A 14,167-nucleotide genomic window follows, 5' to 3' on the forward strand; every position below is an offset into this window, starting at 1 on the left:
AACCCATCGTTTCACATCGTGAAATGACACAGAATCAAAGGGTGCATACTTTATCACTCAATTATACTAAATCGCGACTTTATAAACAAAAACAGACATCAAAACATGTGGCGCTAGGTAGCTAAAAATGCTAATAAGGCTCACCTGTGTCTTTGTCTGGTCAAACGTGGTCTTCAATGGTATTACAACGATAAAAACGCTGCTGAAGTTAATCCATAGGTTAATCCAATGTGTCTGTGTCCCTTCGAATGATTTCTGATAATCCATGAGCAATACATCTGCTTTTCGGTTTCCATATGTCAGAGCTAGAGACAGCTTCACTCTCATGCAAAACTGTGTGCGCGAAGCCCACACCTTTTTGTTTTACCATGTGTGTGAGTGGGGAGATTCCCCTTCGATTCTATTGGCTCTAACGGTCAGAAAGAGATGTCAATCACCAACATCGACCGATGGGTTCCAGAGAAATGGTAAAACCCCCATTTCCACCCAAATCACCTCAGAGGTGAAATTTTTTGGCTAAACCTCTCTAAAAATATCAAATGTCACTTGTTTTACATCAATCTTGATACAGGGTACTTATTATATGTTGTACTTTGGATTCCTAAAGCTTTTTAGTCTTTTAGTTTTTAGTCCAAGGGTAGTTTTCACTATAAGTAAAACATTATTTTTGGACGGACACTATAATTTACAGTTTTTTACTATGTTCAATCTGAATTTTCTTTAAAATAAAAAACATCTATATTGTTCTGACTCTTCTACATCCAACTAACAGGTTTATCATTACTTTGAGGAAAAAGATTATTAATTTAACCCTTTTAGAAGGGAAGATAGTCATTTGTTCTGGGAATGTCATTTTCGAGCCTGAAACGTGAAAAACAGGCTCAGGGCTAAACTGGTTAATATTGTTTCTTCCGCACGTAAAATGTCCCAATCTGGCTTGTCTGGATAAACGCAGGCTTGAAACATCATCCCCCTCCATTTGGGTTTCATTTGGACTCAGATTTGCCACAGCTGCTCCATTCAGTTCATTTTCATTAATTTTGCTGATTATTTTTCACTTTTATCAGCATTTATGAATCGGCAAACAAATGGATATCATGGTCACTACACTCTGAATTGTAGTGGAGCAGAATTAAAAGGTATCAATGAGCTGTCATGTGGGTATATATTAATGTTGCCCGTTATGGACACAAGCAATTTTCACACATGTATTAATTATATGTTTTAAATTTGATAACACCAGTGTGTTTAATACTGACAACTTCTAATTGTGGGAAAAACGAAAACGTTCCCAGTAGAGACGTCCCATAGGACATTTTGCAAAACACAATAGCCAGCATAGTCTGCCGTGGTGTCGTTCCATTTCAAAGTGCTGTTTGACGCTCGGCGTAACCTTGGCGCACTGCCACTCCAACATCCAATCCCAGAGTTTGAGGATTAATCACGGGGTTTTCAAGCATAGGGACTGTATTCCCAAACGATAGCTGAGGAGTATGGGTAGTGTAGTGTCTTCGGCTATCCTAAACTCCGAAATGTTTCGGATTTCATATCGCATTAACACCATATCCCAACGTGCATTGCGGCTATAACATCCAATCACCGAGCTTAAACCTTAGCTGAGGATCTTGGGTAATCAGTTCAGTGGGTGTGTATCGCAATGATGCTCGAAATGTCCCTTATAGGCCTACGTCTGTTTCCTGTTACTTTATTTTGAAATTCAGTTGCTGACGGACGCCAATAAAAGCCAGAGATTAGAGAATAAAACAAGGATAACAGTGTGTTATTTAGAAAATAATAACAAATTAGAAGGAAAAAAAGATTTTAAAAATACAGATTTCAGTATTCTGAGGCTCTGAGCCCCATTTATTTTCCTCACTGACGGCAAAAAGTCTGACATTATACGATTTAAAATAAAAACAATGTTTTTATGAACCCCACAGCTTCCGGTCTTCCAAGACCCGACCGGACAAAAAGATGTGTTGCAGGCACGAAACACATTACCAATTGAAATACATTGCTTTTAAAATCGTTCTGTGTGACACGGAAAAAATGGGGAAATCGTGTTGGTGAACACGAATCAATAGATTAAATGTCGTGACTATAACACGAAATGCCGTGAGACTGGGTTGGATCACAGAGACCGACGTGAAGCGGAGGGATCTTGATCGGATCGTGTTTTTTTTTACGTTTGAGATGTTCCCGCATCGATTTTACACAGTTTGCAGGTAACACACTTTTTACTGTTGTTTAAAGTAAAGTGCACCCACGCTGTTGAAGATTTTAGTCGGACCGTGCTTCTCTACGGTTCCGCAATCTTTCTAATGTTTTTTTTCTTCGAGTGATGTAGCCAGCTTCGCAAACAGAGAGTAACAACATAGACCCAACCAATCGACGACTGAATTACTTGGCAACTCATTTGGTCGTCGATTAGTTGTTGCATAATTTCGTTGACGAAATATGTTCGTCAATGACCTTTTTTTCCATGACGAAAACGAGACAATGACGAGACGGCACCGACGGCAGTAAACAATAACTAACGAAATCATCATGCAATATCGTTGGCGAAAAGTGACGAGACGAAAATGTAGTTTACTAAATAAAAACTATGCCAACATCTCTCTTTACTTTCGTTGACGAAATATGAGGAGACGAAATATTATCAACGATAACGTTACATCTCTGATAGTCAGTTTTTCTCCCAGCAGTTCCATTTCCGGTGCTGCGCTGGGCAGCAGCTGTGTGTCTGTGCTGCCTGCGGCGGTAGATTTGAATTACACCGGGCAGCGGCAAAATATGAACTGTCAGGGAGACTCGGATCTAACTCATGGTCTAACTAACCTTATTCAACATAAAATAAAATGGCTTGGGAGCAGTGGTTGCACTCGCGTTAACCGAATACCCCCCCGTCAGCACGAGTGATTGATAAATTGTGCACTTGACGGATAATAATTGGATCATGAATCATCATGGATCATGGATCACGATCCTGTCCGTCAAAATGACTGACAACGAAAAAGTCTAAAGCCACCACTGCTTGGGAGAATGAAACAACGTGATATTTGGGCCCTTTTTCGCTACAATGAGGCGGAGAAAAAAAGCGAATGCATTGTTTTATCAGAAGGGTGCTTCCCTTCTGATAAAACAATGCATTCGCTTTTTTGTGGCCATACAACCCAGTCTCATGGCATTTCGTGTTCACCAACACGATTTTTAATCTATTGATTCGTGTTCACCAACACGATTTTCCCCTTTTTTTCATGTTGCACAGTACGATTTTAAAAGCAATGTATTTCTACTGGTAATGTGTTTCGTGCCTGCAGCACTTCCTTTTCTCCAGTCGGGTCGTGGAAGACCGGAAGCTGTGTGGTTCATAAAAACATGTTCTTACTCAATATCAAGCCACAATTATTGCTTTTATTTTAAATCGTATAATTTCGGACTTTTGTTCCCGTCTGTGAGGAAAATAAATGGGGCTCAGAGCCTCAGAATACTGAAATCTGTATTTTTAAATATTTTTTTCCTTCTAATTTGTTATTCTTTTCAAAATAACACACTGTTATTTACTCACCAATAACACACAATTATCCTTGCTTTTATTTATTGGTTTAATTCCATAATCTCGGGCTTTTTTGGCGTCCGTCAGGAACTGAATTTCAAAATAAAAATAACCGGAAACAGACGTAGGCCTATAAGGGACATTTCGAGCATCATTGCGATTGTCAACATTTCTGAGTTTATGATGGCCGAAGACACTACACTACCCATAATCCCCAGCTATCGTTTAGGACAGGGATGGGCAACTTTGATGGTGGTGGGGGCCACATCATTGATGTACTGGCCACCAGGGGGCCGCAGATTCACTTGGAACACACACACACAACAATTCCATGTGTTGTATGTAATTATTAACAAATATACTAAGTCTGACATATTCATTGACATTTTACAATCAAAGGGAACATCCTCTAATAAGCTCACTAAACAAATATCAGTTCACAGAAATGTTATTTCATTTTTACAAGTGGCCTGTTTGTATTGAACAGGTTATTAAACAGTGGAATAAAACTATTTTAAACTATTGGAAAGCACGGAAAATGTGTGTGTATTGAGATTAACCATTAAGATGACATAAACATGAAGTCATGAACACTAACCCAGACAATAGTGGTCTAACTTGAACCTAAAACACTTGTAGCCAGTCTCTGCATTCCCCTTATTCCACAATAAGGGGAATGTCAACACAGACACCTGTCAGCCCGCACTCTGCTGTTCCTCAGCGCCACTCCCCCTCCCTCCCGCTGAAATTATGAATGAAAAGCGTAGTAATCATAGATAACACGGCAGGGTCCGCGACAGTTTGTTTTCATCTGATTTCAAATAAACAAAGTCTTGGTTTTAAGAATATTAAACTTGTTTTGCCAAATTCAGATGATAAATACAACTTTTAAGCTTGTAAAGGCATAATTACAGGAGGCAACTTAACGTCACAGCAGACATAACAACAGCCGGTGTTTCTTGTGAGGCTTTCCCCGGGAAACAAACACAATACTGCGTCACAGATTATTTTGCGGTATTTGAAATCATGTACGTAGCTCGCGACGTAACTAGGAGTCTAGTGGACGGTATCAGAACTACAAGTAAAACAAATTAAAAATATATTAAAACAATTTTTTTGAATTTTTTTTTATTAATTACGTTGTTTATAAATTAATCTGAGGGCCGCAAAAAGAGGAGGTGGGGGCCGCATGCGGCCCGCGGGCCGCCATTTGCCCATCCCTGGTTTAGTACTACAGTCCCCGTAAGGTTACGCAGAGCGTCAAGCAGCTGTGTGAAATGGAACGAAACCATGCCAGACTATCCAAAACTGGAATCGAATGCCCCCCCAGAACTACACATGCTGGCTATTGTGTTTCGCAAAATGTTCTATGAGACATCTCTACTGAACGTTTTCGTTTTTCCCACAATTAGAAGTTGCCAGTATTAAACACATGGGTGTTATCAAATGTAAAACATATAATTAATAAATGGGTGAAAATCGCTTGTGTCCATAATGTGCAGCATTAATATATAGCATTAATATATACCCACATGACAGCTCATTGCTACTTTGTAATTCTACTCCATGACAGTTCAGAGGTTAACCTGGTAGTTTTACTCCACTACACTTATTTGAGTTACTTTGCAGATTCTGATTAATTATGTGAAATATAAACAACCCTTAAATCAGACTTTAGTTACACCTGAGTAAAATTCAGGTAAGGTGATTGTCACGTGCCAACAATCAAGAGAGATATTTGGTGCTTGAGAAGACTAAACATGTATTTGCAATTGACATGAATGGAAACGAGTAATAAAGTATATTCATTACTCGTTATTCTCTACTAATAGTTAATTAAAGACTGTATGGCTATTTTGCACATCCCTTTCAAGATTTTCAAAGGTTTATTGACATATCATATACAACTACGGTGTAGTTATGCAATGAATGAAAATCTTGGGTCACAGGTTCCTCAACAGTGCATTACAAGACATCTATCAATATGTGTGTACCTCCACCGTTAAACTGTCATATTCTGCACATTTCTTATTCTATACATAAGAGTATAATTCATATGTATAATATCAGTTAAAATAAGTGCTTCAACATAGTTAACATAGCAGGAAAGCAATATATTAGACGTTAAGTACTTTGTCAGGCTTAATATTTATCTGTAGATAGATACCCCCACAGTTTTTTTCTTATTTAAAAGAAGACCTTAATCTGTTATTTAATGTTTAAATAAAGGTTAATTCGTTTTTCTGTTTTGCACCTCCTCCTATCAATATCTTTGTACATCCTGCACTAAACTGTTTTATTGTAGAGATCACTTATAGTATCTTCTTGATTTTTTATATTTCTATCACAGACCTTCTACTTTCCTCCTATGAAAGTATGTACTCTTAATATTTTTTTAATCAAATTTAACACATAAAAACAAGAATTCAATAACGTGCTTTAACCACTAGGCGGTGCACACAAGGTACATATAGTCATAATAACTTTGTATTATTAGTGTAGGACACTTATGTATGTACAACATCTGGAGATGTGTAGTTTGATTCATGCTTTCATATAATTTTACAGCATATTGCTATACTATTTCAGACTCAGTATTTACATTCTTACATTCAAAATTCAATTCAATTCAGTAATCCGTAATATCTTTAAAAACGACAAGTCCTTTTATATCAGCTGTGCACCGTTATGGTGTAAATATAACCTATCTACGAATTAGATCAAATGTAAAAGTCAGCCGAATTAGTGTTGATATTGCAAGGAGACGTATTGTGTGAAGAGAAATTGAAGATGTTGTTTAATTGTTGATATATTTATGATCCACGTCAAGTATTCAGTTTCGGCGGCATTTCTTCAGTTTTTCCAAAGGTCTTCTCATCAGGGCTCTATAAATAAAGAACTACAGCAGATCTGTAATGTGTAATGCAGCCGAACCGTGAATAACAATACCGTTATGTGATGACTTCCAAAAAGAAAAGCAAGAGCACTCGGAATTAAGTATTATTTTATTCTTTTAAAATGTTTTCCGGATTTCATATCATATAAACACCAAATCCCAGCATGCATTGCGGCTAAAACATCCAATCAGCAAGCTTAAAACCATAGCTGAGGATCTTGGGTATTCGCTCGAAATGCCTATGTCTGTTTCCGGTTATTTTTATTTTGAAATTCAGTTCCTGACAGATGCCAAAAAAGCCAGAGATTATGGAATTAAACCAATAAATAAAAGCAAGGATAATTGTGTTATTTTGAAAATAATAACAAATTAGAAGGAAAAAAAGATTTAAAAAATACAGATTTCAGTATCCTGAGGCTCTGAGCCCAATTTATTTCCTCACAGACGGCAACAAAAGTCTGAAATTATACAATTTCAAATAAAAGCAGTAACTGTGGCTTGATATTGAGTAAGAACATGTTGTTATGAACCACACAGCTTCCGGTCTTCCACGACCCGACCGGAGAAAAAGACGTGCTGCAGTCTGGTTACACATTACCAGTAGAAATACATTGCTTTTAAAAACGTGCTGTGCAACACGAAAAAAAGGGGGAAATCGTGTTGGTGAACACGAATCAATAGATTAAAAATCGTGTTGGTGAACACGAAATGCCATGAGACTGGGTTGGGTCATAGCACAGCTGATAAAAACACCACAAACCAGATACTCTCTGCAAAGCTGCTTTTTAATCAACCTGTGTTTTTCATCAAATAAGGACAAGATATAATCTTATTGTGAAATACGTTTGACTAAAATGACAAATTATTGGTTTTGGCTAGACTAGTTTGACTGAAATGTTCTATATAATCTGATGACTAAAAAATAAATAGTTTTCTTTGACTAAAATAAGACTAAAATGCTCAGACTTTTAGTCGACTAAATCTTGACTAAAATGTTTACTGTTTTAGTCGACTAAAATAAGACTAAAATGCTCAGACTTTTAGTCGACTAAAACTTGACTAAATATGACTAAAACTAAAAAGAAAATTTAACACAGGACTAAAACTAAAACTAAATTAAAAAATTGCTGACGAAATTAACACTACAAGCAGCTGATAAATATCCCACCCCCCATAAGTGAATGTGTTTCAGTATGAATTGATGCTGTTTGGCATCACAACGCTGTTATGAAAGTTTCTCTGATACAAAATGGGTGATGTTAGCATAGCAACCGAAGATAATCTGACTACGACTACTTGTTGCTATCCTATTGTGGCATAAGCCGTTTTCTATAGGCACATTTTACCGGCATATTTTTCAAAACAACAGGAACACGTCTGCCTGGCCTGCTCTCCACAATAATCAATTTTAGCTGGCTCCCCAGCCAGAGAATCGTACAGTAGAAAAGATAAAGATCAATAGAGTATCCAAGGAATACACAATAGAATGGGGGATGGACGTCACATCCTCTAGGGGAGTCCGGGGGTATACCCCCCGGGTAGATTTTTTGAACATTTTAAAGTAAAATGCTTCAATCTGGTGAAGAATTACTACTAGATAGGGGGTACAACACTAAAACACCCATATGAAAAAGATCGGTTTACATTTTAATAATCAAATAAGTATGTGAACATAACCAATAACCTACCATAGCCAATAACAAATAAATGTAACTTATTTTATTTTTGTTATATATCTTATTTTACCTAGATAACATTTATTTATTCATGCATATTTTTTTATCTCTCCAGTTTTAAATGATATTTTTGTGTTACTGTCCTATAGTATACATTGGAATGATTTCAAACCTGTTCATCCCAATAATTATAAAGGAGTGCCTTGAAAATATGTGTTTACATAAATTGTGATCAAAACGTTTGAGACCCACTGAGATAACTTAGACTAAAGTGAACTATCTAAACACTCAGTCCTTTACCTCACTGAGCTGTAGTCATCAGCCTCTCAGTCTGACTGGAGAGGACTCTCCCTCCACATTATTGTAGAAACATCTTCTTCTTATATCCGTTAGAGCAGCTAGCACCAGATTCTAATAACTACAGCGCCGGTACCGGTGCACCCTCCCTCTCTCCCAAGCTCACTCGCCCTTTGGCTGTGAGCTGCGGGTGCCAGATAAGCTAACATCCCCCACTTCCATCACTTACAGCGCCCATCGTACAGGGCAAATTAAAAGTGTAACCGGGGTGAAAAGGGTGTTACATTTAATTAATTATGAATGTTGTTACATCAAGGCCGAAAATTAGGATGAGCATCAACAGTCAAAAATGTTTTTCTACCAGTGCAGCGCCTCCCCAGATCTGTTGCCCTAGGCAAACATCTATACCGCCAGTGCTACGGGCCGGGCCTGGTTGCCTGACTTTATAAAGTGTGTTTTTTTGTATAAGTGTGTGGTCGCGTTTATAGTCACTTTGCTCAGCGCTACTGCTTGTTACTTTCATTTGCCGTCCTGCCATAAACTGTTATTTATCAGGTTAATCTCGCCCCCCTTCGACGTAAGCGTGAAGTATTGGTTCTTGGTTCTTGCCAGGCAGCCGAGTGGGGTCAGCTAAGAACCGGTTTTCGGTGCTTAGAGGCGGCTCCGCTGCGGTGGAAAGAACCAAAGCTTAATCAGGCTCTAGCCCGGAACTGGCTCTGGCACGGGTTTGGTGGAAAATGGGCAAAGGACAATCTTAGCTTAGCTTAGCATAAACACTCTCATGCACTTTATGTAGCTCTTTTATCTCAGGGTGTCCGCGGGGTCTTAAAAAGTATTAAAAGTTGATAAATCAATTTAGCGAAAATTAAGGCTATTAAAAAGTATTAAAAGGTATTAAACGGCATTTTCCAAGGTATTAAGAAGGTCCACAGCAACGACAACATGAAACACCCTTTAATTTACTGAAACAACATGTCGGGAAACCCCCTCAAGGCAGCCCCATGTATAGCGTGCCATAAAATGCTGCTTCTTATTTGAAGGGCTATCTGCTGGTGGACTACCTGAGAGAGATACAGCAGGAGAACACGCCGTCCACCGCGGAGAATAAACAGAAGGGCAACCATGCTCCGGGGTCTTCTTTGCTGCTTTTGGTGTATTTTGTGGCGGCAGCAGCACCACTTACAGGCCTGGCATATGTACTACAGCGTGTCCAGCATTTCCAGCGGTCTAGTGTGAACGGACACGTTAATGAATCGAATGCGCTTGAACGGAATACTTTTTTGCGTTTGCGTATGTGTTTTACTGTATGCGTCCTCGTGGGGCCGGGGTCTAAGCCAAACTATATCCGGTCACAGAGATCTGCTATTTAAAAGTAAGGTCAACACATATCGACCCTAAATATAGTCTATACTAAGAACGAGAAAAGTCTTAACATATATATCGTTTTTTGTAAATATATGACAAATGTGTGAGGGTGATGACGTCAGAGCATCGTCCTATGTGCCGGGCTTAGCCCCGGACAGCCCCGGCCCAATTGAACCCCTGGGTATTTGTGAGGGAGCTCCTATATGGCATTACCCCGCTGAAGCTCACCAAAGTTTAATATATTTCATAGTTCAAAGTTTTGTCAATTGTTTTGTTTATTGGTCAAATACTGGTTTCTACTGGTTTCTGATGGTTTTACTGGAATGAAAGAGCACAGAGTACAGAAGCAACAAAGCAGCATACTGCATTAACCCTAACCCACAGAGAGGTTGAAGTTCATGTGGAGAGGAGGCTTCAGTAGTCTGTCTGCACTCTGTTTAGTTGTGCTATCTTACAATCAATATAGTAAATGTGAGGTAAAGTGTGTCGCCAATGTAACCGGTTAGAACTCGAAGTTGCGATGAGGTCTTAAAATGTATGGAAAGGGTCTTAAAAAAGGTCTTAAAAGGTATTAAATTTGACTTCAGGATTCCTGCATATCCCCTGTATCTTCTCTTGCACTTTATATGTCGTAGCTGCTATATTGTGCTGCCATGTGGTTAATGATTGTATATGCTGCTCATGCTCTTTCTGCATATCATGTATTTATTTTTGCTATGTAAATAAATTAGGGCTGTCAAACGATTACAATTTTTAATCAGATTAATCACAGCTTAAAAATGTATTAATCATGATTAATCACCATTCGAACTATGTCCAACATATGCCATTTCTGTATGTATATTGTTGTGGGAATGGAAAGATAAATGAAAGAAGGCGGATATATCCATTTAACATACAGTATGTATGTATGTTTATTATAACATTGTTCTGTGTGTCAAAATGAATCACACCTATCAATCATCAAACCGTGGGGTCTTATTTCATTACGTGTTGATTTCTATCAACACGTAATGTTGTATCGATGTATAGAGATGTACTACAGCAAAAGTATTCTCCGTCGGGACTTCCTGCAACAACATCACGCCATTATCTTGATTCTGATTGGCCAGAAGACATTATCAAAGATGTTCTATTGAGAAGACGATCACTACGTGACAAAAGTTTTCAAAACCGTTTCTCGTCTTTGGTATTTCCAGGCAAGTGGCTACTGAAATCAATCTTACTAACTGCTGTCTGTGCAAATTACTCCGCGAGTTGGCAGACTTTATTTTGCTTACTTTAACATCATTGTTCATGGTGGGGTTAAGCCATTTCTTGGTATGGCTGTAGCCTATACCCCAGCCATACCCTGGCGCTGCCACTGGTGGGATGTATGGGGCGGGCCATTCTGTGCGTTAAATGCGTTAAATATTTGAACGCAATTAATTCAACAAATTAATTACAGCCGTTAATGCGATAATTTTGACAGCATTAATATAAATGTCATGTTCTTAAAAGTTGTATGTGAGGGACTACAGATGGAAATTAGCTAAAAGCTCAAATCTGGCATATTTACATTTTGAAGCAGTAATTGTTACAAATATTCATAAATGTGCATTGTCCCTCTTCAAATAAATGATTAAATGAAATGGAAGCCTAGTCAAAGTCTAGGGGGAAACTGTTAGCCTATCTTAGCACAAAGACTGCTTGTGTTTTCAGTGTCCGAGGCGCAGTATTACGACTTAACCGCGGCTCCAGACTACGAGGACTACGAGGGCGCCACGTTCGAGTACAGCTTCTACAGTAAGTCACATCATTTCCACCATATAACATGTATCATGTGACACACAAATGTGACCCGCTCTATCGAAATCAGTCGGAAGTCGCAACGGCTCATTTCAGAATAAACGTGGATTTACGTAAAAAACTATTTTTTCAGGGTTCGGGTGTTTTGTTTGATTTTAAACAAACCAAGTCTTGGCTTTCAGAATATGAAACTTTTATTTCCAAAATCACACGATAAGTACATTTTTGAAGCTTGTGAAGGGACGAAGACAGGCACCTCTCACTCGCACTCTGCTCTTCCAGCAGCGCCGCCCCCCTCCCTCCGGCTGACATTATGAACGTAAGAGTATAGTAATCATAGATAACACGGCAGGATCCGTTACAGTTTGTTTTCATCTGATTTAAATTAAACAGAGTCTTGGCTTTCAGAATATTAAACTTGTTTCGGCAAATTCAGATGATAAATATAACTTTGAAGCTTGTAACGGCATAATTAGAAGCGGAGAACGGAGTAATTTAACGCCACAGCAGGCACAACAACAGCCGGTGTTTCTCGTGAGGGTTTTCCCCGGGAAACAAACACAATACACACAAACGCAAAAATACACAAACACACACACACACACACACACTCGCGAGCTTCCCCTCCAAACGAAAATATCTTCCCTCCGTAGTATTTTGATCATTTGCTCCACTAATAATCAATCAGATCGATGGATTCCAGAGAGAGGAAACTTTAAAGGCCTTTTTCTCAAAATGAGGACTCTGTGACAGTCATTATATAATGTGACATATTTCGCTTAATATTTGGAGTACAAAAACAATCCTGATATCATTAGAAAGCTAGGAATATCCTCTTTCCAACCGTGTATACAACTCAAAATGTGTCTTCGGGTCAATGCGACTGATTTCGATGGAGCAGGTCACAAATAGGGAAAGATTGTTTTAGATGTTTGCTAAAATATGATGCAGATGAAATATTTTAAAGGAGGTGTTGCTGTGGTGCGTTCAGGTAACACCAGCATCGAGGACCTGGACAAGTTCATCGAAACGAAGGGTGAAGAAGGGGAGGACACGGGGGGGCAGGAACAGGATGTGACTGTAACCATGGCAACTACCCAAGTCACCACGGAGCAGGGTTGGCAGGAACAGGATGTGACTGTAACCACGGCAACTACCAGAGTAACCACGGAGCAGGGTTGGCAGGAACAGGATGTGACTGTAACCACGGCAACTACCCGAGTAACCACTGAGCAGGGTTGGGTCAAAGGTCGTAACACCGCATCACTTCCTGTTTCTCTGGTGAGAACCAGCTGACCTCTTTATACTGGACTGTGTAACCTTAAACCAAAGTTAGACTCAGTTAAACCAGGTTCAGTTAAACCTAAGTTAAACTTCAGTTGAACCTAAGTTCAGCCAAGTTTCATTCAACCAATTGAGCCCCGAGCCTGTTTTTCAGGCCTCAGTCTTGAAAACGACATTCCCAGAACAAATGACCATATATTCCCTTCTAAAAGGGGTAAATTAATAATCTTTTTTCTCAAAGCAAAGATAAACCTGTGAGTTGGATGTAGAAAAGTCAGAAACAATATAGAATAATAAAGTAAATTCAGATTGTGTGAACGGACAAAAAGACGTGCTGCAGGCACGAAACATACTACCAATAGAAATACATTGCTTTTAAAATCGTTCTGTGTGACATGAAAAAAAGGGGGAAATCGTGTTGGTGAACACGAATTAATAGATTAAATGTTGTGACTATAACACGAAATGCCGTGAGACTGGGTTGAATCAGCAGTGCTCAGACTCTCTCCCGTGTCTGCAGCAGCTGGCTGATCCCCATGTGTTCTCTTCACATGCTGAACATTGATGCATATTTTGAGTAAGTTGTGATGATGTTTATTTGTGGCTTATCCTTATCCTGCAAAGCAATGTTTGATTGTTGTACCAGAGCATTTTAGCCCTTCCTGATTTATATTTGTGTTTTATGTGTAGCCCTAAAATCATCACCATCACCTTCACCATCTACAGAGATGGTCTACTGCAGGGATGGGCAACTTGGATGGTGGTGGGGGCCACATCATTGATGTACTGGCCACCAGGGGGCCGCAGATTCACTTGGAACACACACACACACACACACACACACACACACACACACACACACACACACACACACACACACACACACACACACACACACACACACACACACACACACACACACACACACACACACACACACACACACACACACACACACACACACATTCCATGTATTGTATGTAATTATTAACAAACATACTAAGTCTGACATCTTCATTGACATTTTACAATCTTGCTGGGAACATCCTCTAATAAGCTCACTAAACAAATATCAGTTCACAGAAATGCTATTTAATTTTTACAAGTGGCATGTTTGTATTGAACAGGTTATTTAACAATGGAATACAACTATTTTAAACTATTGGAAAGCACGGACAATGTGTGTGCATTAAGATGAACCATTAAGATGACATAAGCATGAAGTCATGAACACTAACCCAGGCATTAGTTGTCTAAATTGAACCTAAGACACTTGTAGCCTGTCTCTGCTGTTCCTCAGTGCAG

At 39.0% G+C, this 14,167-nt stretch overlaps 1 protein-coding gene across 1 annotated transcript in view; it reads left to right on the forward strand.

Moving 5' to 3' along the window:
• Nucleotides 1–14,167, forward strand: part of LOC139434739 (uncharacterized) — a 34,058-nt gene that overhangs the window by 2,994 nt on the left and 16,897 nt on the right. The window contains exons 2-3 of the mRNA XM_071204720.1: nucleotides 11,492–11,575; nucleotides 12,570–12,859. Of these exons, the coding sequence (XP_071060821.1) occupies nucleotides 11,492–11,575; nucleotides 12,570–12,859 (374 nt within the window). The remainder of the gene's footprint in view (nucleotides 1–11,491; nucleotides 11,576–12,569; nucleotides 12,860–14,167) is intronic.

The sequence above is a fragment of the Pseudochaenichthys georgianus genome, chromosome 11, assembly GCF_902827115.2.
Source record: "Pseudochaenichthys georgianus chromosome 11, fPseGeo1.2, whole genome shotgun sequence".
In the NCBI taxonomy this organism is placed as follows: domain Eukaryota; kingdom Metazoa; phylum Chordata; class Actinopteri; order Perciformes; family Channichthyidae; genus Pseudochaenichthys; species Pseudochaenichthys georgianus.